We start from the raw sequence: 26,001 nt of genomic DNA on the forward strand, positions 1-26,001 counted from the left end.
ACTGGAAAATATGACTGAGTACAAAGGTCTCCTGGAAACCCCAGGATACACACATCTTGCCTGGTTTCGAGTTTTGTTATAAAAGCAGTAAGGCTCAGAAACATTTTGAATGAGTCTGGGATGACCAGTGTGTTTAAAAAAGAAAAGAATATTGTGGCAAGTTTCTGAAACGAGGTGAAATTCACCCCCCCTTTCATCAAGTGTTTCCTTGAGATGGAATTTACTAGATTCTAAAACACAAAGCGGAAGGGACTAGCCTCACCAAGCCCTGAAAGCCGAACCCACTGAACTTCAGACAGCTTTGGGGTCAGGGGACTTCTGCAAGTTACAGAGGGCCAGATCCCCAGCTGGTGTAGATTAACGTAGTTCCATGGGCACTGAAGTCAATGGAACTACACTGATCTGCACCAACTGTGGACCTGACCCAATGTGTTGTCAACTCTCTATTTGCATCAGCAGGAATCTAGGGTGCTCACAGCCTCTCAGGACTGGACCTTAACTGAGCAGCAGAGGTGATCTGAAGTTGAAAAGTCTTCATGTCAGAACTCGCTTCACTGAGACCATTCAGAGATACATAATATTACAATGAATGCTTTCTTTCCCCATTTCCCTTAACTTCTGTTGCTGTTGGATCAACCGGTCCAGCTGTAAAAAAAAAGGTTATATCATGAAGTGGCTTTAACGTTTGAGCTCTCCGAATGTACCCATGCTGAAACCACCACGGTATATTTATAATTCTCTCTCGCAAGATGCATTAGATGTTCTTGTCCCCTTCCCTTCACCCCATTGCACTTCAAAATCAGAATCGCCGGAGCTTTAAAAAGAAGAGACAGTGAAAATCAAGCCTTTTAAACGGTAGGGAAATGATGTTACAGTCATTTCAAGGGGCCAGTGCTTAAAGGTGCTTTGGGGCTTCAATGCCCATTAAAATAAATGGAAAGATTCCCATTGACTTCAATGGGCTTTGAATCAAGTCCACAACTCTCAAAGACTTCAGTTTTAAAAAGCTTTGATCCACACTGTGTTAAGATGTGCTGCTCCTTTGATTCAGGTCACTCCCCCTACTTCAGTATCCGACCCTACTTCCCATTAAAAAGAACAACTTCCTGCTAGCAGAACTATTCCAGCAGAGCAGGGTTGCCGGAGCTGAAAAGTTGCATGTAAAGATCCCCCCTCCTCCCCAATCCCATTAGAGATTTCGAACCTTTAGACATTCTCCCCGTTTTCACCGAGGGAGATAGTGTGTATTTTAATGGTCGGCACGTTACGGTTCTCCCGAGCGATGCTCCTTGATGGGCCAGCACAGCAGCATGTCCTCAGGAAACCTTTGCTCTTCACTTTGGCTCTGGTGCAGCTGGACTTGTCTTTAGAGATTGCACTTTTTGTAGACATGCTTTGCATGGTGGAGAAAATCTTCCACTCGCAGACCCCATGGGACTTGGAAATCCTATAGAAGGTTTCCCCTGACCCTACAGGGATACAGACAACATCCTTGGCACTGTCCATACTGGGCCTAGCTGGCTGGTTCAGACTGAAGCTAAGGGAATGCTTGTTGGCTGCTTGCTTCCTTGTGAGACATTGGGCTCGCAGGACATTCTGGAAGGCTTTTTTAAACTCTTGACTCGAGCACGGGTAGATGATCGGGTTGATGCAGCTGTTCAAATACCCAAGCCAAAACGTTATTTTAAAAACCGTGTCTGAGGGCTTGAGTGCAGGAAAGAAAACGCCTGGAATGGAAAATACAGGGAGTGTTAAGACAAAACTGGCGAGAAATTGCAGATAGTCAAAGTGTAAGAGAGATAACAATGAAAACAAGTCAAGTTCATGATTTTTGGATGCTCCGAAAACAGACTCATTCCTCCTGGGGAAGAGAACATTTCTGAATGTATGGTGCTCTACAATTACATAGACAGTATGTGTCATAAATATAAAGGGAAGGGTAAACCCCTTTGAAATCCCTCCTGGCCAGGGGAAAGCTCCTCTCACCTGTAAAGGGTTAAGAAGCTAAAGGTAACCTCGCTGGCACCTGACCAAAATGACCAATGAGGAGACAAGATACTTTCAAAAGCTGGGAGGAGGGAGAGAAACAAAGGGTCTGTGTGTCTGTCTGTATGCTGCTTTTGCCAGGGACAGAACAGGAATGGAGTCTTAGAACTTTTAGTAAGTAATCTAGCTAGGTATGTGTTAGATTATGATTTCTTTAAATGGCTGAGAAAAGAATTGTGCTGAATAGAATAACTATTTCTGTCTGTGTATCTTTTTTGTAACTTAAGGTTTTGCCTAGAGGGGTTCTCTATGTTTTTGAATCTAATTACCCTGTAAGATATCTACCATCCTGATTTTACAGGGGGGATTTCTTTATTTCTATTTACTTCTATTTTTTATTAAAAGTCTTCTTGTAAAAAACTGAATGCTTTTTCATTGTTCTCAGATCCAAGGGTTTGCGTCTGTGGTCACCTATGCAAATTGGTGAAGCTTTTTATCCAACATTTCCCAGGAAAAGGGGGGTGCAAGTGTTGGGAGGATTGTTCATTGTTCTTAAGATCCAAGGGTCTGGGTCTGTAGTCACCTAGGCAAATTGGTGAGGCTTTTTACCAAACCTTGTCCAGGAAGTGGGGTGCAAGGTTTTGGGAAGTATTTTGGGGGGAAGGACGCGTCCAAACAGCACTTCCCCAGTAACCAGTATTAGTTTGGTGGTGGTAGCGGCCAGTCCAAGGACAATGGGTGTAATATTTTGTACCTTGGGGAAGTTTTGACCTAAGCTGGTAAAGATAAGCTTAGGAGGTTTTTCATGCAGGTCCCCACATACAGATGTAAGCTTATCTTTACCAGCTCCTCCTCTCCTAAGCTTATCTTTACCAGCTTAGGTCAAAACTTCCCCAAGGTACAAAATATTCCACCCGTTATCCTTGGACTGGCCGCTACCACCACCAAACTAATACTGGTTACTGGGGAAGTGCTGTTTGGACGTGTCCTTCCCCCCAAAATACTTCCCAAAACCTTGCACCCCACTTCCTGGACAAGGTTTGGTAAAAAGCCTCACCAATTTGCCTAGGTGACTACAGACCCAGACCCTTGGATCTTAAGAACAATGAACAATCCTCCCAACACTTGCACCCCCCTTTTCCTGGGAAATGTTGGATAAAAAGCCTCACCAATTTGCATAGGTGACCACAGACCCAAACCCTTGGATCTGAGAACAATGAAAAAGCATTCAGTTTTTTACAAGAAGACTTTTAATAAAAAATAGAAGTAAATAGAAATAAAGAAATCCCCCCTGTAAAATCAGGATGGTAGATATCTTACAGGGTAATTAGATTCAAAAACATAGAGAACCCCTCTAGGCAAAACCTTAAGTTACAAAAAAGATACACAGACAGAAATAGTTATTCTATTCAGCACAATTCTTTTCTCAGCCATTTAAAGAAATCATAATCTAACACATACCTAGCTAGATTACTTACTAAAAGTTCTAAGACTCCATTCCTGTTCTGTCCCTGGCAAAAGCAGCATACAGACAGACACACAGACCCTTTGTTTCTCTCCCTCCTCCCAGCTTTTGAAAGTATCTTGTCTCCTCATTGGTCATTTTGGTCAGGTGCCAGCGAGGTTACCTTTAGCTTCTTAACCCTTTACAGGTGAGAGGAGCTTTCCCCTGGCCAGGAGGGATTTCAAAGGGGTTTACCCTTCCCTTTATATTTATGACAGTATGTAATAACTGTCCCAGGGGACCCTATCTGTTCAGTTACAGATGCAGCAGTAATTTCATATTTTAGGTTCTACAGAGTCCATAGTTTGGTGAAAGGAGGTGACAAAAGGAAATTACTTTCTCCCAGGAGCTCATGCACCAGACTGCTCGGATAAGCAAGGAGACAACTTAATGGGATTTGAAATGGCCACCTCTGGGATCCCAGCTAATGGGCAGCCCAATGACCACGTTCACACAGGAATTTTTAAAGGATCCTAAAGGACCTGGATGCCTCCCTCACTTAGGATCCTTCAAAAATCCCAGCCCACAGATTTTTCAGCATCATGCGCCGAAGCCAAAATTCACAAAAGCCAATGGAAAGGTTCCCATTGTTTGCAACAAGCACAGACCAGGCCCTTGAGCAATAGCTGTATAAACCGTAGGAGTTGCAAAATGTCTTTACTATCCTGCAGTGGGAGTGCTTAGCAGTGGTTAACTGAAGTTGCTAGAATGGTAAGGCTGTTTCTCATGGAGCTAATTAAAAAGGGAAGGGAAAGGGTGGCTCAAAGCCAAAACGGGCCGATACTTTGTTCAACTGTAGTCGGCTACAGGGAACACTGATTGTAAGTGCAAAGCCAGTACAGGTATCATTTTTTGAAGGGATCACATGACCCGTCTCCCTCTGCTTAATAACCGTGGGCTCCAGCTCGCCTGCAACGTGGGGAAATGTATGGATATGTGTGCAAGACACAGGCCGACCTAAAAATCTCCCTGCTTGGTTAACACTCTGTACCAAAAAAAAAAAAAAAAGCAATTGTTCAATGAATTTATTGATTTTTAAGAAACCTTCTCCTATCAAAGAAAGTAGCCAGCCGTTTGGGGTACGCTCTGTCCCCACAGATTTACAAAAGCCACAAAGCACGCCAGCAATTTGTTTTTGACTAATAGCACGGGACATCTACTGTAATGGACTGGCTTGTGTGGGTACCTACCCCTGTCATTTTCCAGGCTGGAACCAGAACTGCTTGCATGTGTATCTTAAACCCTGTACTGCAAATACCTACTAGATACTTTCCTTTAGCATAAGCGCCAGGAGCTGCGTGGTCTATCCCAGCTGTTGCTCTGAGGCTCTGAACGGTCATGAAGGAGGACAATTGTGTAGTCTCTAAATGACCATGGAGTTATGCTGTTTTCACTGCATTTCACTACATTCCTCTAATCTTTGAGACGCAGCTCTTTGGCAGAAGGCAGTCTTTTCACCTTATTGTAAAAGCAGCTATTCCAAACGTACTTAACATAAAATTCTTACTGTAACTTTTCCATTTTAAAAGATTTTATCCCATGAGCAGAAAGATTAGCCTGAGTATGTTCCTACTGGAGCGGTTCAAAATTTTTAAAATGGCCAAAAATTCAGATTTTGACTGATGCCACCTCTACCCCTTCAAAAAAGTCACCACTTAAAAAAAAAAAAAAGTTATTTAGCCGGGGTAGCGCTGGATAAATTTTTTTGATTTTCAGATTTTTTTGTTGAAATTAAAAAAAACCAAACAGTAAAAAAGGTTTATCAAAGCCAGTGATTTTTTTTAAACTGTTTTTTCAACCAGCTTGACATAGAATCCTAGAAATGCCAGGCTCGAGAAATCAAGTCCAGTCCCCTGCGCTGAGGCAGAAGAATGTAAACCTAGACCATCCCTGACAGGTGTTTGTCCAGCTTCTTCTTAAAAACTTCCAATAATGGGGATTCTACAACGTCCTTTGGAAGCCTGCTCCGGTGCTTAACTACCCTGATAATTAGAAAGATTTTCCTAATATCTACCCTAAATCTCCTTTGCAGCAGCATAAGCCCACTACTTCTTGTCCTACCTTCTCGTGGACATGGAGAACAATTGATCACCATCCTCTTTATAAGAGCCCTTAACGTATTTAAAGACTATCAGAGCTTTCCTCAGCCTTATTTAAATACTAAAGTTGCTCAATTTTTTAAACTCTTCCCCATAGATCAGGTTTTTTAAACCTTTTATTATTTTTTAGCTCTCCTCTGGACTCTCTCAAATCTGTCCACATCTTTCCTAAAGTGAGGTGCCCAGGATTGGAGACGATTCTCCAGCTGACGCCTCACCAGTGCCAAGTAGCTCAGGATAACATTCCCATTAATGCACCTCAGAATATTAGCCGTTTTTGTAATTGCATCACATTGTTGACTCACATTCAATTTGTGAGGCCACCACCGCCTAGCCAATTCCCCATTTTTTAGCTGTGCATTTGTTTTTCCTTCCTAAGTGAAGTACTTGGCACTTGTCGTTACTGAATTGCATTTTGTTCATTTCAAACCAATTCTTTAATTTGTCCAGGTTGTTTTGAATACTAATCCTGTCCTCCAAAGTGCTCGCAACCCTTCCCAGCTTGGTGTATTCTGCAAATATTATAAACATACCGTCCATTCCATTACCCAAGTCACTAATGAATTAACTAATTAATTCATAAATATTTGTCAAGTATCAGCGGGGTGGCCGTGTTAGTCTGTATCCACAAAAACAACGAGCAGTCCGGTGGCACCTTAAAGACTAGTACATTTATTTTGCTACAAGCTTTCATGGGCAAAATGCCAAGTGGGTTTTTTACCCAAGAAAGCTTACGCCCAAATAAATTTGTTAGTCTTTAAGGTGCCACCGGACTCCTCGTTTTTTTTTTTTTTTTATCAATATTGGTGTTTTCTTGCCAGGGATGTCACATGTTCTAGTGTTGTTTGTAGCCACCCTTACTAATAATTCTGCTTGGCGCTTGTAGAGTAAGATGCATTCTTGGGCAGAGGCCCAGCACAACACCTACGCATCCGGCATGTCCCACTTAAGCAAAGTGGCTGAAAGTGTTGCTAGAATGTGTGGCATTCTTTCATTCCGAGGATGTAAGTGGTGCATAGGCTTCAGACTGGCCTGCTACATGACGGTACACTTCACCCATAAACGTTAGTTATAGTAAGAAAGCTTACCGACGTTATTCAAATGATGCTTGTAACATGAAGAGAGGCACGTGCCTAAGTGATTTGCTGAATCAGGGCCATAATGACCAAAATATAGAAACGCCGCTAGGATACCGAAGATGGCACACTGATGCTTGTGGAGAATTGTTTACAACGCTGCCGGTTAGCGGTTCCAGAATAACACTAGAAATTCGCCTGTAATAAGATCCCACAGTGCCTTCGCTCAGACGCTCAAGTTTCTTGGAAATGAAAACAGTGCCGTCTGGCTGTGAATGAAACAGAGAACTGGATTCCATGCTGTCAAAATATTGCCTGTTCTGGGGGCCCATGGTAAATAATAAAGCCTCTAGGACCACTTTCTGCTGCAGATCCACCATCGCATGAAATCCTTAACAGGTTTTTGAGGGAAAGATCGTTCATTATTATGCTTTCAAAGTACTTGCCTCCAATAATGTGACCCGATCGTTCCAAAATCTGTGATTACTTTGGACAACATATCTTGGATATAAACATCATCCCAACTTCCCAGAAAACACAATTTGCTTGTTTGGGTCTTTACAGCCAAGATTTTGATCAATAGCTCTTTTATCATTGACATATCCCCCCCGCCCTGTGAAATCATAAACATGCCTAGATTGATAGGGATATTGTTGTACTTATTTGCACAACACATGAAGTTCGCCAGAAAACAAACATTCATAATTTTTGTTCTCCAAAATCATACATACAATGATACTGTTAGAGACATGGGCCTGAATGAAGACAAAAGATCTCAAATTGAACTGAACTTTGGGGAAGTTCAGATCACCCCCCTGACCTTTGTGTGCCCAACCAAACCCCCCAAGCTGAAGAAGTTTGGATTCATTGCATTAATGCTTCTCTGCTCTTGAACCATGCCAGAAAGCAGTTCCTGAACACTACAGTGTTTCATTCTGGTCTCAGGGGAGCCTAAGACAAGGCGACTTTTGAAAATGTAGGGGAATGTATGGGTTCATCTGTAGGATCTGAACTCAACTGCTTCTGGATACGTGTTCAAACTGAAACTTAGAAAGTTCAGAAAAGTTATTTAAGCTGCATGCACTGAAAAGAGTTTTTCTGGGTTAATGTGTGAGTGAGAAGGTATCAGGATATTGCCTGAACTGGACACACAAATGATGAGAATGATTAATGACTCTCATGCTGCTTCTGCTGATTTCAATCCCTATTGTCAGATGCAAAGTGATGTCTACCCACCATGACACAAACCCTCACTTTCTGAGCTGAAATGATGGGCACAGGAAGTACCTTAGGGGCAAGTGAGGAATGGGACATGTGGCCAGAGTGCAGTGTAATCTAGTTATCTTCAGTTGGTGCAAGGTCTCTTAGGGACCACAGCCAATTGGTGCAAATTAGAGCAGCCACTAGGCTGCTTTAAGATGCCCCAGGCTATGACTGAGGCAGCATATGAGAGAGTTGTAGCTGATTCCCTGACAGTCAGGCTAGGCACAGCAGAGAACCTTGCTCTTTATTTTCAAACAGGTAGACGTCTGGCTGTGGATCACAACGGCTACTCGTGCATTGCACATTACAGTCATTTGCCCGTGTGAATGTGCCTTTTTTGATTGAAAATACCTTTCCTATTCAATGTAACACTGATAATATTTTAATTCTTTGCCAAGTGACTCATCCAAACTGTTGTACAAAAGAAATCAGATCAGTATTTCATGATTTTTCTTCGTGACTATGCCAGACATTTCTTAGTATACAAATGCTATTTCCCTGTAATAACAAAATGCCCTACAACTGTTCATTATCTCTCTGACAGATTCTTTTTGGTTGGGAATTTCAAAGGCACCTAAGGAGACCACGATGCCCCAATTCCATTGAATTAATGTGACATCAGTTTGTCCATTCTTTTCCCCTTTTGTTTCAATGCAAAAGGTAAATGAAATCCAAGTCCAGGAAGTGCTCTATGAAGCCAAATGTAGTAGTGGGTGAAAAAAAATTGTTTGCTGTGACTTTTGGCTCATTTTAAATGGAATGCTAACGCTCTGCCAAAGACTGTTAAAAATAGAAAATAGCCAGCGTCAAAGCCAGGTTCCTGCTTTTCTGGGTGGGTGGGGGGATTTGTATGCTAATTTATTAATATAACCTTTTTGGTTGATCAATGTAGCAACTTCCTATCTAGGAACAGCACATTGTACATGAAAAGGACACAGAGTAGCTTTAACCGTAAACATGGGTTGCCATCTGTAGAATCCACCATCTTCCTTTCTTAACTCTTTCATTCCCATGGTAGATGCAACTTGCACATTTTAGACAAAATTGTGCTTTCACATACATGGACTGGGCCGGGCATCAATGCAGCTTTGCAAATTGACACCAACCGAAGATCTGGTATGTCTACTTCAGTGGTGTTGCACGGGCATCATTTACATCAGGTCAAAGGGAATGTAAAATTTGTCCCAATCAAAACAGTAGCATATTTCACCCTCTTTACACCAGTGTAAATGGCTTGCACAAGGGCAGAGCAATGGTAAACTGCACTGAGGATACTTACACTCTAAACCACTGTGTGGTCTGGGCAAGACCTTTTAAGCTCTGTGTCTCGTCTGTATAATGGACATAATACAAGACTATTGGTGTAATTAGTGTTTGTGTAGTGCTTTGTGGCTATAAAATGTTAATCTCATGCTGCAGAACTTGAAGCCAGAACTTTACTCACCCCAAAGCTAGGGATATATTTTGAGCCAACATTTTAGATTGTCCTGTTACCGAGATCTGGGCTGGTGCTCATGTCCATGTCAAGTTACTATTATTACACCCCAGCTAATACAGACAGAAGCCCTAAGGTCCCTAGTGATGTCAATTGACGTGAGTGATAGGAGAATGCAATGTTTTGATGTATCTTCTGTGGACGGAAAGACATTTTATTTATCTTTCATCCATGAGTTTCAAAGCACTTTACAGATATTAATGAATGAACCCTCATAAGACCCCTATGACACAAAAATTATTTCCACTGTATTGCTGGGGAAACTAAAGTACACAGAGTTTAGGTGAATTTCCCCGGTTACTCACAAAATCTGGAATTGAACCCAGATCTACAGGTTCCCCATCCTATGCCTTCATCACAAAACCATCCCCCATACAGCATTTACAAATCTTACATTCTACAGTGTGATTTTACCAGTTCACGAGTCTGTCACTGTATTACACCCGCCTGCTCTGTGAAACAAGGAGAAATATGCCAACTGTGAGGTATGACATCCTTTGCCACTTTAGTGTGCTCAAAGCAGCGAAGGGTAATGAAGTGCAAAAACAGTATAATTTTTATTCTGCACCAAGTGAAGGCTTGACATGACTCATGTAATCTCCTGCCACGATTGTGCTGTACTGTCTGCCCTTGAAAGAGTGAATCAAAATCACATTGCTTGGAAAAATCTAGACAGGAATCCCACTGACTATGGCACTTATTTGATGATTTATATCAACTCATTACCAATAAATATAAAGGCCCAATCCTCTGTCCAAAAATAGCACCATGAATATGAGAAATGAACACACAGAGTGCTCAAAGACTATAATAGCATTGGCTCTTATTCCATAATGCTACTGTGTAAAAAACATGAGGGCAAATATATAGGAATTTGGTTGAAAAGCATAATAATTTACAAAAGAATATGATATGCAGTGTACGTACGCATCCTTTAAAAAAACCCGGAGAAACATTCTAGTCTGTCGAAAATACTGTTTTGTTCAAACCGAAACTTTCTGTGGAAAGTGTTATTTTGATAAAATGTTCATTAAAAAGCTAATAATTTTAATTGTAATGTAGAAGTGCTCCATTTAGACATTTTTAGTACAGAATGTTAATTTAGAAATGACTTTTCGTTTTGAAATTTAATTGCATATGATAAAAACATTAAAAATTAAATAAAAAGTCTACATTGAAATGAAATGTTCTGATTTTAATCAAAACAAGATGTTTTAACTGACCTAAAATGTTAAGTTTCCAAAATTCACCACTTTCCCCTGATTTGGAACAAAAATATATTCGGAAATGGTGGAATGTCCCACAAAACAAGAAATTGCAGTTCCTGCTCAGCTCTAAAAATTTGGAGTTGTTCAACTGAGTTATGAAACCTTCATATAGAGCTTCATTTCAAGGGCTTCATTATTTCTGGTCATTGTAGAGCCATGGTACATTCTGCAACAATAAATGTGTTAGCCCTGACATACTGCACAAACACCAACACAGGGCAATTACATTCTGCCTATTATACTGTCTCAGCAGTTTCAACTGGTTATGGCAGTAGTTATCAACATCTTCCATACCATGAGACTTCTCCACATCCCTACACTCCCTTCCCATCTAGCTGAATGGGTTGGGCAGGGTGATACCAGTGGAGTTCATGACCTCCACCTTGAGAACCCACTGGATATGGTATTTTTCTTCCAGTCCTTTAATATTGTGCAGAGTCACTGTATGCATTTAAGCCCGTGATGTGTTTAAGACCAGAGGTGAATGCATTCAGTGCTGAATGGAAGTTATTGTTAACTGGTGGTGGTAAGACGTATCTGAAGGTATTTCATTCAGAGCATTTGAAGGCATAACAAGAACCAATGGCTGGAAGTTAAAGCAAGACAAATTCAAGTTAGAAAAACAGTAAAAGCTTTGTTATCCAGCATGAGGGAGGTATGGGAGGTGCCGGTTAATCAAAAATTCTGGTTAACTAAGAGTTACATTTAACAATGGAATACCACTTTTCAAAGAATTAGAATTCAATAAAATGGATAAAGTATCAAATAGTTTACAGGGACTCACCAATCCAGTAGTAGTACGTCGCTGAAGAGTGGTTGGTTTCTTGAAAGCACTTAGGTGTATACAGGTAAAGTTTTCTATACAGTAGGTTATCTTATGACACTTCATATCACCCAGATCACTAAAAATACACGTAACGCTAAAACTATACTGAACATAATTGAATCTTTGATGATTCAGGAGGCGCTTCGGGATCTTGCAGTGCCTCAGGATCATCATTATCAACATCAATCATCATTGTAGATGTGGAAGGTGTAGAAGACTGGGCTGAATCTGTAACGACCCTACGACACACCCTGGAAGCTGCTTTTTTGAATAAATCCCTGATACCAGCTTGCTTGCTTACTTGTCTTCTGCCTCTTTTGCATAAACACAGAGTGCAGAATGTGTAATTGCATAACCTCCTGGGCTGTACACTCGTCCCGGTTACGAGACTGAAGATTTGTGTTGGGAGATATCAGAAATGCCAGTTGATAGAGTTTTCCGGTTGGTAAAGTGCCGGATAACACAGCTTTTACTGTAATACCCTTTTTAAACAATGAGGATGATTAATCATTGAACAAACCATCACTTGATGTCTTCAGATCAAAACAGACTACCTTTCCGGAAGATATGCTTTAGCCAAACACAAATTAATGGGCTCAATACTGGGTTATCTTCTCTTCATCCCAGGGCATCTTTGCAGACACAGGGAGCAATACAGTGTCACCATTCATTCCTGTCAATGGCTTGTTCATCCTGTAAACCCAACCTGGACTGATCCTGCATACAATCTAGTTGGTGGTCAGTGGCAGTTGTGTGAAATTCTCTGGCCTGCCTTATACAGGAGGTCAGACTAAATGATCTAATGGCCCTTTCGGCCTGTGAAAACTGAATCCATGAAACAATTATGGATAATAAATGAATCAGTAAAAATCAAAGTCTGCTTAAGGATAATTCACAGACAGGAAAAAAAAAGAGTGTTAAATAAATGATTCACTTTGAATTGTTCATCCACTTTCCTCCTCATCATCTGGTTAATTACTTAGTTCCCCATACTGTGGCTGCTACTGCTCAGCATATGTGAGTGCTCCACAGTGCACTTGCAAAGTTTCCTAGCAGAGCTAAAGGATGGGAGAAGCAGCGAGCGGAGAGTTAAGAAAGGATAACTGCTACTACAATGGGATCTATGCCATCAAGTGCCAGCAATGCCCCTCTGCCATGTACATTGGCCAAACCGGACAGTCTCTACGCAAAAGAATAAACGGACCCAAATCTGACATCAGGAATCATAACATTCAAAAACCGGAAGGAGAATGCTTCATCCTCTCTGGCCACTCAGTAAAAGACTTAAGGGTGGCAATGCTGCAACAGAAAAGCTTCAGAAACAGACTCCAAGGAGAAATTGCTGAGCTTGAATTAATATGCAAACTAGAAACCATTAACTTGGGTTTGAATAGAGACTGGGAGTGGCTGGGTCATTACCCATATTGAATCTATTTCCTTAAATTAAGTATCCTCACACCTTCTTGTCAACTGTCTAAATGGGCCATCTTGATTATCACGACAGAAGTTTTTTTTTCTCCTGCTGATAATAGCTCATCTTAATTAATTAGCCTCTTACAGTTTGTATGGCAAATTCCACCTTCTCTGTATATATATATATATCTTCTTACTCTACATTCCATTCTATGCATCCGATGAGGTGGGCTGTAGCCCATGAAAGCTTATGCTCTAATAAATTTGTTAGTCTCTAAGGTGCCACAAGTCGTCCTGTTCTTTTTTAAAATCCTCTGGGTTCTGTTGAACTCTGAGCATAGAACAAGATACAACTTGAGCAATGGCAGAGCAAGCTTCTTGTCACTGTGCTGCGACCCTGTTCTGGATGGATCATCTTCCCTGGAGGTGAGGAGGGAGTTCAGAGTCCAGATTCATTCGGTCCTTGGCCCCCAGTTGGGTCTGCCAATTAGTCACAATTTTGGTTTGAACATTTCACCCACTAGCAGCCTGGGCTGAGAACGCTAATTTGTTTGACGTAGGCCGGCCAAAAAAGCTGTCGGTATCAACCATTTTTCAAGTGACTGCTGACATAGATTGGATCACCACCAGCGTTCAAGCCAGGAAAGGCTTTACATCTCCTAACAAATCCAATTCAGTCTAACCCTCAAGGACTCTTATGTCTTAGCTCGTATTTCTTTTGCAGAAGTAAAAGGTGAAATCCCGGTAAACACCACTGTTCATTTCCTTCCTTCTTGAGGAGTTATTTACTTCTGTGCAAAGGGAGTGAAAAAATGTTACCAAAACAGAATTCTCCATTCACACCAGTTGTGTTTTACACTCACTCTGCACTCACTTTTCAAGTGTGTAAATGACTACACAAAGTACAAGGCACGAGAGAATCAGGCTCCAAGCTTTTCCATGTGCATATCATGCCGGTATACCTAAATGCCCACCATGTCGTGCTGACAACCAGGAAAGAAAAATTAAGTCAATTTTTAATTCCTGTGCATTGTAGATTGGTTAAATGATCCTTGATTTATGTTGTGCATTCGAACGGATACGTTTTATTAAGAGAGTCATTAGCATGATTCAGTCCCCTCTTATTCAGAAATAAAATTTGTTATTAGTGTTGTCAGTTCTTTTAATTTGCTTTCCAGATTAAACATTTCCCATCATTTACCCTTCCTCCTTCCCCTCCCCCAACGTGTGAGGATTTTGTTTTTCCCAATATAAGCTTTTATTTTTGTGTTTGCCAACTTTGTTTTCTGAAGCCAACAGCTGTATGTTTTCCACATCCTGCTGCTGATTAAATGCCAAGACAGGCGCAAAGGCACTCTCTGATTTCTCTGTAAATCAATTACTTGGAAGTTATGGAGTTGCTTGATTACAGTGTATTCAAAAATCAGTACAGATGTCAAGTATGCATGTGTTAATGGAAAGCACATGGCATATGGAGTCCCCAAACTGTACAGGTTTCTGGCCTTCCATATTATAGGAAGCAGCATGAGGATAGTAACCCTTAAGTCTTTGTGTCCTTAGGAATTTTGTAGGAACGGTATATTGGTGAATATTCTGAAAACACGCAGAGGACTATGAATCATGGATGTTAGACAACATCATTTTCAAGGTTATGTTCCCCACTTCGTTTCTTCCGTATATGTGTTCAAAGTCCAGTGGTGGAATAAGAGCACAGGGGTGATCGAAGGAGCAAGCAGTAACCTGTGAAATATTCATGCTTGTGTAGAAATATTAGGGTTTTAGACGCAAGACGCAGTGACGAGTGGGAGACAATCACAAACACACCAATGGCCACATTCCATCCAGTAAAGTGCAGTGGTTCATAAACACATTCTGAGAAGACAGAAACAAATGAGGCTTATTATTGTTATTTGATCGGGGGGTTGCATCTGAAGGTGTCTGAGGGCTCCAGTGGAAACACAAATTAAAACAAATTAAAAAGCATGAAGACAGAAGGCTGAGCAGCAGACATTCCCTCAGGCAGATTGGCCCTGTATTATCTATGGCTTTCTACACCTAAAGTGAGGCAGTTTGCGAGATGGAGGTCACCAAACATGGTTAAACCCATTTTTGCCCTTGCTCCCAAGCTTGGAGTTTGCACTGGATTTTTATTCCATGTGACCACTCTACCTACACTGTTCCTTATTTTCAGATCAAATAGAAATATACATATCTTACTTCTTCAGAGTGATCACGGCTGTGCTCTGTACTTCTACTGCCCTGAAGCAAGTGTCACCCAGCCCTCTTCCATGGAAAGAATCTTTAGTGGGAACAAATATAGGATCAAATAAGCTTTGAAAAGTAGGAAATGTGCCAGATTTTTGTAGCATTAAATTAATGTACCAAATACAGAAGGGCGGTTTATTTCTTAATACCAGTGGGCATGCAGAATGGATAAACCTCAGTGCCTAGGATTCTGGAATGTTTTGGATAAGTTGTTCATTCTTATTACCCTTCCAATTCTTTGCATGTCGGAAATGCCAAAATAGCAAGAGAAAAGCTGCTCTCATGCACCAGACTTTGAATTCAAGGATCACTAGATCATGCAGTAGAACTCATCTATTTCCCCACCACTTTTGCTACACAGTGTAGGGGAAGGCATTTGATGGATTGGATTGATTGAGTGAGTGGAGGAGGCTGGGCTGGGTGTTGGAATTGGAAATATTTGTTACAATCTACAGGTGTCCCTGGCTCTGGGTGCTCTGTTGGGATTTTTTAAAGGGGTATTTTATGTTATGTTCTATGTGTCTAGTTATGATAAGTGCCAGTTATATACATAAAATAAATATTTCTGGCATAAGAAACAAACACCAAATATCACATATGCAAGCCAGTAACTGCCAGATTTGCAGCCTGGATCTGCAGACTCAGAATGTTCAGCTAAACACTTGGAGCCAAATTTTGCTCCAAGTTACACCATTGTAAATCTGGAGCAACTGATAGATCAACTCCATTATTGATGAAATTCCAAGAAAAGAAACAAACCAAAAAACTGGTTACAGTGAAATTACTTGGGATACCAGTATTGCAACCCTTGTGATTCTATCATGATATTTATGTTTTCCCTAAAGGCTCCAGCTCTTGGAGTCATGTGACTAAAGGAGACTCCCAGCTTTTATTAAAAAAGTAGTCCTCATGGTTTCAGAAGAAAAAGCTTGAAAACATGAACCCTAAAGGCTCAAAACCCAGAAGGCAAATAAAAAGAGCCCAACATTTTTTTAAAGAAAAAATCTCATTATTTCCAAGCCACTCGGGGAGTGGGGGCAGCTAATATGATTTTTGAACATTTGGGGTTGGCAATACTGGGATTCGCACCCCAGTGCAAATGAATAATCTATGTCCCTTAAACTTCTGAACTGAATCCAAACTTTTGTGGATCACCCATTCCCACCTCTTGATGCATGATGCATAAAAAGCACTCTGACATCTTTTTGAGTGGAAAATGCCATTCCTCCTCGCTCACGTACTCTAGGGGCATAAAAGTGGTGACTTGAAATCATCCCTGTAGAAGACAAGAACATTTTTATTGGGAGGGAAATCTTCCCATTTGACAGGTAAATCAGCCAGGAAAGCCATACATGCAGAGCATAAGTCACTACCGTGTAAAAGGCAAACGTTGTTTAAAAATCTCTTCTTTCATTTTTAGGTCAAACTGGCTGGAATATGACTTGGGGGACTTTTGCCCTTGTGTTCAATGTGGCCAGGATTTCATCCCAAAACTAACAAGGACTTTGCAATCCATGTGTATGGCAGATTCCCCTTGTGTTGAAGAAACACTCCAAAGAGATATTCCAGCTGCTGTTCTTCTTGGTTTTATTTTCTTTATATTCAACGGCTCCACACTCATGCACATGTACCTTCCAGATCTTGTTGCATACAAATGTGCTCCCTCTCACTGACCGGCTGCCACCCTGCTTTGCTGCAGTGCTTCTCTGTCATTACGGAACATGCTGAGATGTTAACAGAAGGAGTCTCGATCCGAATGCTGTCTCTGGGGCCCACATTTAGTATTTTCCGACATGGACACCATTTAGGGCTGGATAGTCTTAGCCTTTATTCCGCTGTGCAGGGGATCAAGGGGGGAGGAAGGTCTCCTCCTTTCTTCTCTGCACAGCCCTGCTTAGATTGTGACATCTGCTAGGCTGGGGGAGAGCATAGGCTACTTGCAGAGCAGGGAGTAACTGGCAAGCCAGAAGGGGCGGAGAGGGCATGGAGCGGGGGGACCCCTGGTTCCACCAGGTTAGTTGTTGGTCAGAGCAGATGGCAGGATATACAGGAGAGAGGGGGCTGTTGCATGAAAAGGGGCAAAATATTTCACTCCCTCCCTGGTGTAAACAGGGAGCAGAGGAGAAAGTCCCATGTCATTCTCTGGTTGCTTTTACACGCCACCCCAGAGTCAGCTACTAACTAAACATTCAGTAAGGGATGGGTGGCTCCAGCACATAACACTCTGATTAACCCAGTTAGCTCCTGGATGACCACTTTATACTAGGGCTATCCTACTGCAAAGAAAAACGATGCAATTAAGAGGTGCATGCACATAAATAACTAGCCACCCAGTCCTATACTCAGTCCTTGTGTCTCCTTTATTCCACTCCGTTGAGTCACATCTGACCCTCGATTGTCAGCTCTGCACAGCCAGGCTCACATCATGGGTCTTTATTGTCTTGGTCAAATTCCGAGCACAGTCCTGGGCAATTATTAATTATTATATCAGCCACCAATCCTTCTACCTGAGCTCTTTGCATAATTCCACCAGAATTTAATTTAATCCGGAATCTCAGTTTATAACTCAGTTCGGAACCATTATTAATGATATGACCATAACACTGAGAGGCCACAAGTGAGATAGGATCATTGTACAAACATCACCATACTGAGCGACAGTCCCTGCCCTGAGGAGATTCCCATCTAAACAGCGATATCAGATACTTAAGATACTACTCACCATGAAAAAGGGTCATAGAATCTGGCATTAAATTGATAGTGCTTATAAAGCGGAAGGCTCTCCTGATGTGATATGGTATATTTCAGAAAAAGAAGAGGCTCCTATGGTATTTTGTAGAATAGGAATAAAATATAAACCAAGCACACCGATGTCACCGCTGCTAGTCATTTTATGACTTCCCGCAAGCTTTGGCAGTCATGGTTTTCTATGTTGGGTTTAGATTCTTATTATACGACACGCACGTTCTCCTGACAACCATCGTAAATTTCAAAAAAGGGAAACAGCCTTTTCCTATGGGAATAGAGTGATCGCCAGAGCTGGGTGAAACGTGCTCATAATGAAACCTCAAAGCAGGTAAAATGTACTGTGGCTGGTCTTACTCAGAATTGGAGGCAATATATTGATTGAGCTTGAGCCCTGTTCAAGTGAACTTGGGTGACTCCCACTCAAACAAAACACAGCAGTGTCAGTCGAGTTTCACTCCTCGGGAAACTCCAAGGATGTGGCGCCGAGGGACGTGAAATGAGAATAAAGGTTCACATTAACTTCTAATCTCAAGCCATCATGTTTTCTTCACTGCTGCACTTATATTTGTCCCATGCTGTCAGTTAAACTAGCAATAACTACGATGGCTTTTAATGCTGATCCGTGCCATGTAGCTAAGATGCTCGTCTGGGACATAGGAAACGTGGGTTCAAATCCCTGCCTTGCCAAAGACTTCTTGTGTGACCTTAGTCAAGTCACTTAGGGCTAGCACGTTAGAGGTATTTAAGCAACTAATTCCAATTAAAATCAATGGGAGTTAGGTGCCTAAATTCCTTTGAAAGTCTGGCCCTTCCTTGTTCAGTGTCTTAATTCCCCCTCTGTGAAATAGGGATAAGAGCACTTCCTTACCACACAGGCTCTTGTGAGGTGCTCAGATACCATGGTGGTGGGAGGTGACAAGTGCAACAGACAGATAGATATGCAACACAAGTGAAATTATTTGGGGTACAGAAATTCTTGCATTTTGTGATGAGCTCAAAAATATTGGTGTTGCCAAAAAATGTCAGCACCATCAGGCCCAATTCCAAACTGCAACATTCAAAAAGGTCTCAGGTTGGAAATTTTGTACATATCTGATGTGGAAAAAAAAAACCCAACCCTTTAGACACCACTTTGTGGCAAAGCAAAATGTGAGGACATTGAAATTACATGAGACAAAAGAATAATTCAGGAAAAGTTTCCAGACCATTCCACCACCCAGGTAGATGGGATAGAACCCTCATGCAAGGATTTTGGATGTTCCATACCTAATATTTAGTTTAGCACATATATTAAGTTATTATTGTTAACAATAATATCCAGCTCTTATAGAGTGCTTTTCATTCATAGACCTCAAAGCACTTTACTAAGGAGGTCAGTATCATTATCCCCCTTTTACAGATGGAAAAACCGAGGCACAGAGTGGGCCGTGGCATGACTAAGGGGGTTAGTGGAAGAGCCAGAAATAGAATACAAGTCTTTTGACTCCCAGTCCAGTGCTACACTGCCCCAATTAAAATATATGGTTGTTTCTGTTCTTTATTCCCTTCTTCATTGTCACTGATTTTCTTGCCGTGATTTCATGAGGAGAATGAGAGGTTTGCTATTTAGATCCATTCCTAAATCACCCCAGGATTTCACAGCACCTGAAGTGAAAAAATGTGGAAAAATCTCAGCGTTCAAGTTTTCCCACTTGTTATTTCTGTCCATGAGTACATGGGAAGGCAGTGTTCTCAGGAGACTGGGAGTCTGGACTGTTGCATTCTGTCCCTGGTTCTACTGCTGACTCACTGTGAAAAGTTGTTCTAGTCATGTCACTGCTCTGTGCCTCAGTTTCCCCATCTGCAAAGTGGGAACAACCACCCTTACCTCACAAAAGGACTCGGCGGGTCCTTTCATTCAGAGGGCTTTGGGATTCTGTGACCAGTGCAAAGTATCATGATCATAAAATAAAGGCCTCTTGAAAAATTAGATTTTGGATTTATGCCTTCTTATGGAGCAGCTAGCATTGACCAGTGTTGGCGAGAGATCACAGATTAGCTGGGCCCATTAATCTCTTATGGCATGGCAACTACCATTGACTTGCTGGTTATGCCATGCAAGGTGGATGAATTGACAGCTTCATGCCTCTTGGTGTTTCCCTTTGTGCAAAGTCATAGAATCATAGAATATCAGGGTTGGAAGGGACCTCAGGAGGTCATCTAGTCCAACCCCCTGCTCAAAGCAGGACCAATCCCCAACTAAATTATCCCAGCCAGGGCTTTGTCAAGCCTGACCTTAAAAATATCTAAGGAAGGCGATTCTACCACCTCCCTAGGTAGTGTTTCGCCACCCTCCTAGTGAAAAAGTTTTTCCTAATATGCAACCTAAACCTCCCCCTGCAACTTGAGACCAAACCACTGCAACTTGAGACCATTACTCCTTGTTCTGTCATCAGCTACCACTGAGAACAGTCTAGATCCATCCTCTTTGGAACCCCCTTTCAGGTAGTTGAAAGCAGCTATCAAATCCCCCCTCATTCTTCTTTTCCGCAGACTAAACAATCCCAGTTCCCTCAGCCTCTCCTAATAAGTGATGTGTTCCAGTCCCCTAATCATTTTTGTTGCCCTCCGCTGGACGTTTTCCAATTTTTCCACATCCTTCTTGCAGTGTGAGGCCCAAAACTGGACACAGTACTCCAGATGAGGCCTCACCAATGTCGAATAGAAGGGAACGATCCCGTCCCTCGATCTGCTGGCAATGCCCCTACTTATACATCCCAAAATGCCATTGGTCTTTTTGGCAACAAGGGCATGCTGTTGGCTCATATCCAGCTTCTCGTCCACTGTAACCCCTAGGTCTTTTTCTGAAGAACTGCTGCCGAGCCATTTGGTCCCTAGTCTGTAGCGGTGCATGGAGTTCTTCCGTCCTAAGTGCAGGACTCTGCACTTGTCCTTGTTGAACCTCATCAGATTTCTTTTGGCCCAATCCTCCAATTTGTCTAGGGCCCTCTGTATCCTATCCCTATCCTCCAGCGTATCTACCTCTCCTCCCAGTTTAGTGTCATCTGCAAACTTGCTGAGGGTGCAATCCACACCATCCTCCAGATCATTTATGAAGATATTGAACAAAACCGGCCCGAGGACCGACCCTTGGGGCACTCAACTTGATACCAGCTGCCAACTAGACACGGAGCCATTGATCACTACCCGTTGAGCCCGACAATCTAGCCAACTTTCTATCCACCTTATAGTCCATTCATCCAGCCCATACTTCTTTAACTTGCTGGCAAGAATACTGTGGGAGACCGTGTCAAAAGCTTTGCTAAAGTCAAGGAACAACGCGTCCACCGCTTTCCCCTCATCCACAGAGCCAGTTATCTCGTCATAGAAGGCAATTAGATTAGTCAGGCATGACTTGCCCTTGGTGAATCCATGCTAACTGTTCCTGATCACTTTCCTCTCCTCTAAGTGCTTCAGAATTGATTCCTTGAGGACCTGCTCCATGATTTTTCCAGGGACTGAGGTGAGGCTGACTGGCCTGTAGTTCCCAGGATCCTCCTCCTTTCCTTTTTTAAAGATGGGCACTACATTAGCCTTTTTCCAGTCGTCCGGGACTTCCCCGGACTGCCATGAGTTTTCAAAGAAAATGGCCAATGGCTCTGCAATCACATCCGCCAACTCCTTTAGCACTCTCGGATGCAGCGCATCCAGCCCCATGGACTTGTGCTCGTCCAGCTTTTCTAAATCGTCCCGAACCACTTCTTTCTCCACAGAGAACTGGTCACCTCCTCCCCGTGCTGTGCTGCCCAGTGCAGTAGTCTGGGAGCTGACCTTGTTCGTGAAGACAGAGGCAAAAAAAGCATTGAGTACATTAGCTTTTTCCACATCCTCTGTCACTAGGTTGCCTCCATCATTCAGGAAGGGGCCCACCCTTTCCTTGACTTTCTTCTTGTTCCTAACATACCTGAAGAAACCCTTCATGTTACTCTGAACATCTCTTGCTAGCTGCAACTCCAGGTGTGATTTGGCCCTCCTGATTTCACTCCTGCATCCCTGAGCAATATTTTTATACTCTTCCCTGGCCATTTGTCCAATCTTCCACTTCTTGTCAGCTTCTTTTTTGTGTTCAAGATCATCAAGGATTTCACTGTTAAGCCAAGCTGGTCGCCTGCCATATTTACTATTCTTTCTACACATCGGGATAGTTTGTCCCTGTAACCTCAATAAGGATTCTTTAAAATACAGCCAGCTCTCCTGGACTCCTTTCCCCCTCATGTTATTCTCCCAGGAGATCCTGCCCATCAGTTCCCTGGGGGAGTCAAAGTCTGCTTTTCTGAAGTCCAGGGTCCGTATTCTGCTGCTCTCCTTTCTTCCCTGTGTCAGTATCCTGAACTCGACCATCTCATGGTCACTGCCTCCCAGGTTCCCATCCACTTTAGCTTCCCCTACTAATTCTTCCTGGTTTGTGAGCAGCAGGTCAAGAAGAGCTCTGCCTCTAGTTGGTTCCTCCAGCACTTGCACCAGGAAATTGTCCCCTACCTTTTCCAAAAACGTCTTGGATTGTCTGTGCACCGCTGTATTGCTCTCCCAGCAGATATCAGGGTGATTGAAGTCATAACACTCGCTTTAGGTGCCTAAACATCCTGTTTCAATTGCTCCCAATGCCTTTGGCTGTTTGCATTATTGAAAAATCGTACTTCCAGGCTCCACCCATCAGGTCACCAGTGCCCAGATGTACTCGGTGGGTAGGACGCAGGACTAATGGCAGAGGTGTGGTGTAAACAGCAAGGCAGTAGGGGCACTGGCAAGAAACCAGACTAGCTTCCTACCCCCAGTCATGTGATCCATGTGGGTCTACTGAGGACTATGTTGGAATAGCCAACTAAGAGAGAGGGTGGACATTCCTGGTCCTACTTGCTGGGGACGGGGCTCTGTAGCAAAACATGCCAGCAGACACTAGTCAGCCTGGAAAGAGACACAGGTGTGGTGAACCCTGCCTTAGGGAGCAGCCGGCCTTGTGCGTCTCTGCAGTTGTGTGTTATTGTTCTGAATTCTAAGGAATAAAGTCGTGTTATGTTGCAACCTTCCAGCAAGAGCATTTATGGTTTTATCTATGACAGGTTTCAGAGTAACAGCCGTGTTAGTCTGTGTTCGCAAAAAGAAAAGGAGGACTTGTGGCACTTTAGAGACTAACCAATTTATTTGAGCATAAGCTTTCGTGAGCTACGAGACACAGCACAATCCTTCAGTGGCCACCATTACAGAGCGTGAGCGGTAATGGAGTAGAGTAAGTCAGTGGGGTGAAAGGTAAGGGATGGGTGACTGAATTAACTGATTTTCAAATGTTTAGGCTCGCCAAAAATTGCTCCCAAGGGACAGGATTCTCCCACGAGACAGACCCAGGTCAAATCTTCCGATATTCCTGTTTAAAGAGAAATATCAAGCCACGGGCGGATTTCTCTCCTGTAGCACAGATGGGACGAGTTGTTTTCGGCATGGCCTTTGGGAATTCCATTCTGCAAGTCCATTGGCCTCTCTGTGAAATGGCCAGAGGGAGGGGGGAAGCCTGCAAAGGCCCTAATCTGCAGCTTTGAAGGACACGACGCGTTATATTCAGCCAAAGCAAACCCAAAAGAAAAATACGACCACCCACAAATCCATAGCCACCTCAGGCTTTGTGGCTGTCACTACACTCCTCCCTGTGGCTACTTGTGACATCCCATCAACAGCACAGAGAGCACTTGGCTTCTCATGCTCCAGAAGGATGCAGCTGAAGTTTTTTGGTTTAGCGCTGGTGACATTTGCAAGCTGTTGTTCTCTTGGGCTTCGGACACGACAACAACAAAACAGTAATTAGAATCCTGCTGCCGAGAGGCATGTAGGCAGCAACTGATGGTTCCCTCCAAAGTATTTGTGCCAGTTCCCAAGATTCATTTACTACTATTTGACAAACACAAATACCCCCTCGGATATCCTCTGCTCTGCTCGCTGTGTCCTAAGAACAAGGAAGGATTAGTGCTCTCCTAGGGCAATTTCCTTCCAGTGTAGTGCCCTGTCCCCATGATCATATCCATCCTCAGCCGACTGGATGGTCCCGTGTTGTTCTCCAGTTCCTTGAGGCAACAGTTATGTCCCAGTAAATACAGTCCAGTCTTCCACAGTAGGTGTCCAGCAATCAGTTGTGCTGCTCTGCTTCTGTGGAGCTGGTTCCCAAGGATCTCAACTTAGTCTGTACCTAAGGAGCCTACTGTGACCCCCTTCCCGAAAGGTCCTGTGTTATCGCTTTGCCTGAGGAGAGCCTGAGATATCTCTCAATAGCTCCCACCAGAAGGAGGCTCCTAGAGACTGCTATGAATTACCACCTCCAGCATTCTCCAGCCCTGCAGTAAGTTTTGACATACCATAGTGTGATCTCCTGCTCTGCATCATCTCCAGACTGGTTCCACCACAGTTGTGAACATATCAAACCTTCCTCCGTTTCGAGAACCTAACTCAAGCTCTCAAATTTGGAGATATTCCTACATTTCCCTTGCAGTTTCTGGCAGAGACAAACAGGAGGAGGAGCCTGCATTGAGGCAGGCCGTTCCGATGGCATGCCCATTCAGAAGCAGATGCAGATACGTTGCAGAGTCTGCCAGGACACCTGTTCTTCTGAGGTTTCTGGCTCAGCTGTACAACTTCAGTTTTGATAAGCATCCAGGTTTGTATGTGGTCATCTGAACCAAGCTCTGGAGGAATGAAATTCACCTATTGTGATCTAGAATTGTTAATCCTAACTCCAGAACAGAGCTACATTAGCTATTGCTCATAGAGTTTAAGGCTGGAAGGGACCACTGTGATCATCTAGGTTGAGCTCCTGCGTAACGCAGGCCAGAGAACTTTCCCCAAAACAATTCCTGGAGCTGATTTTTTAGAAAATCATCCCATCTTGATTTTAAACCTTTCCCATAATGAGAATCCACCAGGGCCCTTGGTGTTCCAGTGGTTAATTATCCTCACTGTTAAAAAATGTATGCCTTATTTCCAGTCTGAATTTGTCTTGCTTCAGCTTCCACCCAAAGGCTCACGTTAGACCTTTGGCTAACAGATTGAAGAGACCAATATCAAATATTTTCAAATATTTAAGAGCAGAAATGATCAGTGCTACTTTACACTTCTATAGTACTTTCTATCCAGGGAGCTCAAAGTAGCTGAATAAAACTTGAAGCTTCTGCAACGCAGGGAATTATGATCTCCTTTTTACAGACAGGGAAATTGAGACACACGGATGTTAAGAAATTGGCCCAGATTTGTGAAAAGAAGGCTACCGCGGAACTGGGAAGAGAATCCAGATCTCCAGACTCCCCGTCCTGTGTTGTAGCCACCAGACCGTCCTTCCTTAATTAGGCACTGCATTTTTGTTTATGTAAATCAATGCACATTCCATAATCCCTGGCTAATTGATACACAACCTGCACTCATCACCTCCATTTGAACAGAATGCCAGAATGTAGCTACATCATCAACTGGTCAATCACAGACCAGCCATGGTGTGGAGGGCGGGTATTAAAAGCATTTATAGCTGTTATCAGCACCCAGCAGGATTGTAATGGAGGTAAACAACATGGGGAAGCTAACCCGACACTGGCAGGTGCAATGTAAGTGACTAACCACAGGGGAAGGGAGAGAACGGCTGGGATTAGAGAGGCCATCAGGCCAAGAGCCTGCTGTCCAGGGGAGGGAGGTCAGTGGGAAACTTTGCACTGAGAGACGGCATGTGAGAGCACACCCCCAGCCTGGGCAGTGAAAAGCTTCTTCCTAGCCACCTCCTGTGAAAGAATCAACTGTACTTGGAGAGGTCGCTGGTCTCCTGGTAATTTCTAATCAGGAGCAGCCTCCAGTCCATGTCAGTGGAAAGGCAGAGAGTGAAAATACTGCAGAGTTTCTAAGAGGGAAAAAAGCAAGCCATTCTAAAGGCAGTCATTGCCCCCCTCGCACCTCATATCCCTACCTGCTTTCCCCCTCCACCCCCCATAATGCTGGACTGCAAGCTTTAAGCCCCAGCTTGCATTGTGGGGGAAGTGCAGCAGGAGCTGGGAA

The 26,001-nt window shown here is 43.0% G+C and overlaps 1 protein-coding gene across 1 annotated transcript in view; it reads right to left on the reverse strand.

Annotated features, from left to right (window-relative positions):
• Nucleotides 1-1,206: 1,206 nt before the first annotated feature.
• Nucleotides 1,207-26,001, reverse strand: part of ADRA1A (adrenoceptor alpha 1A) — a 31,173-nt gene continuing 6,378 nt past the window's right edge. The window contains exon 2 of the mRNA XM_073324998.2: nt 1,207-1,727. Coding sequence (XP_073181099.1) covers nt 1,207-1,727 — 521 coding nt within the window. The remainder of the gene's footprint in view (nt 1,728-26,001) is intronic.

Source organism: Lepidochelys kempii, chromosome 26 (genome assembly GCF_965140285.1).
Source record: "Lepidochelys kempii isolate rLepKem1 chromosome 26, rLepKem1.hap1, whole genome shotgun sequence".
NCBI classification, from domain to species: Eukaryota; Metazoa; Chordata; order Testudines; family Cheloniidae; genus Lepidochelys; species Lepidochelys kempii.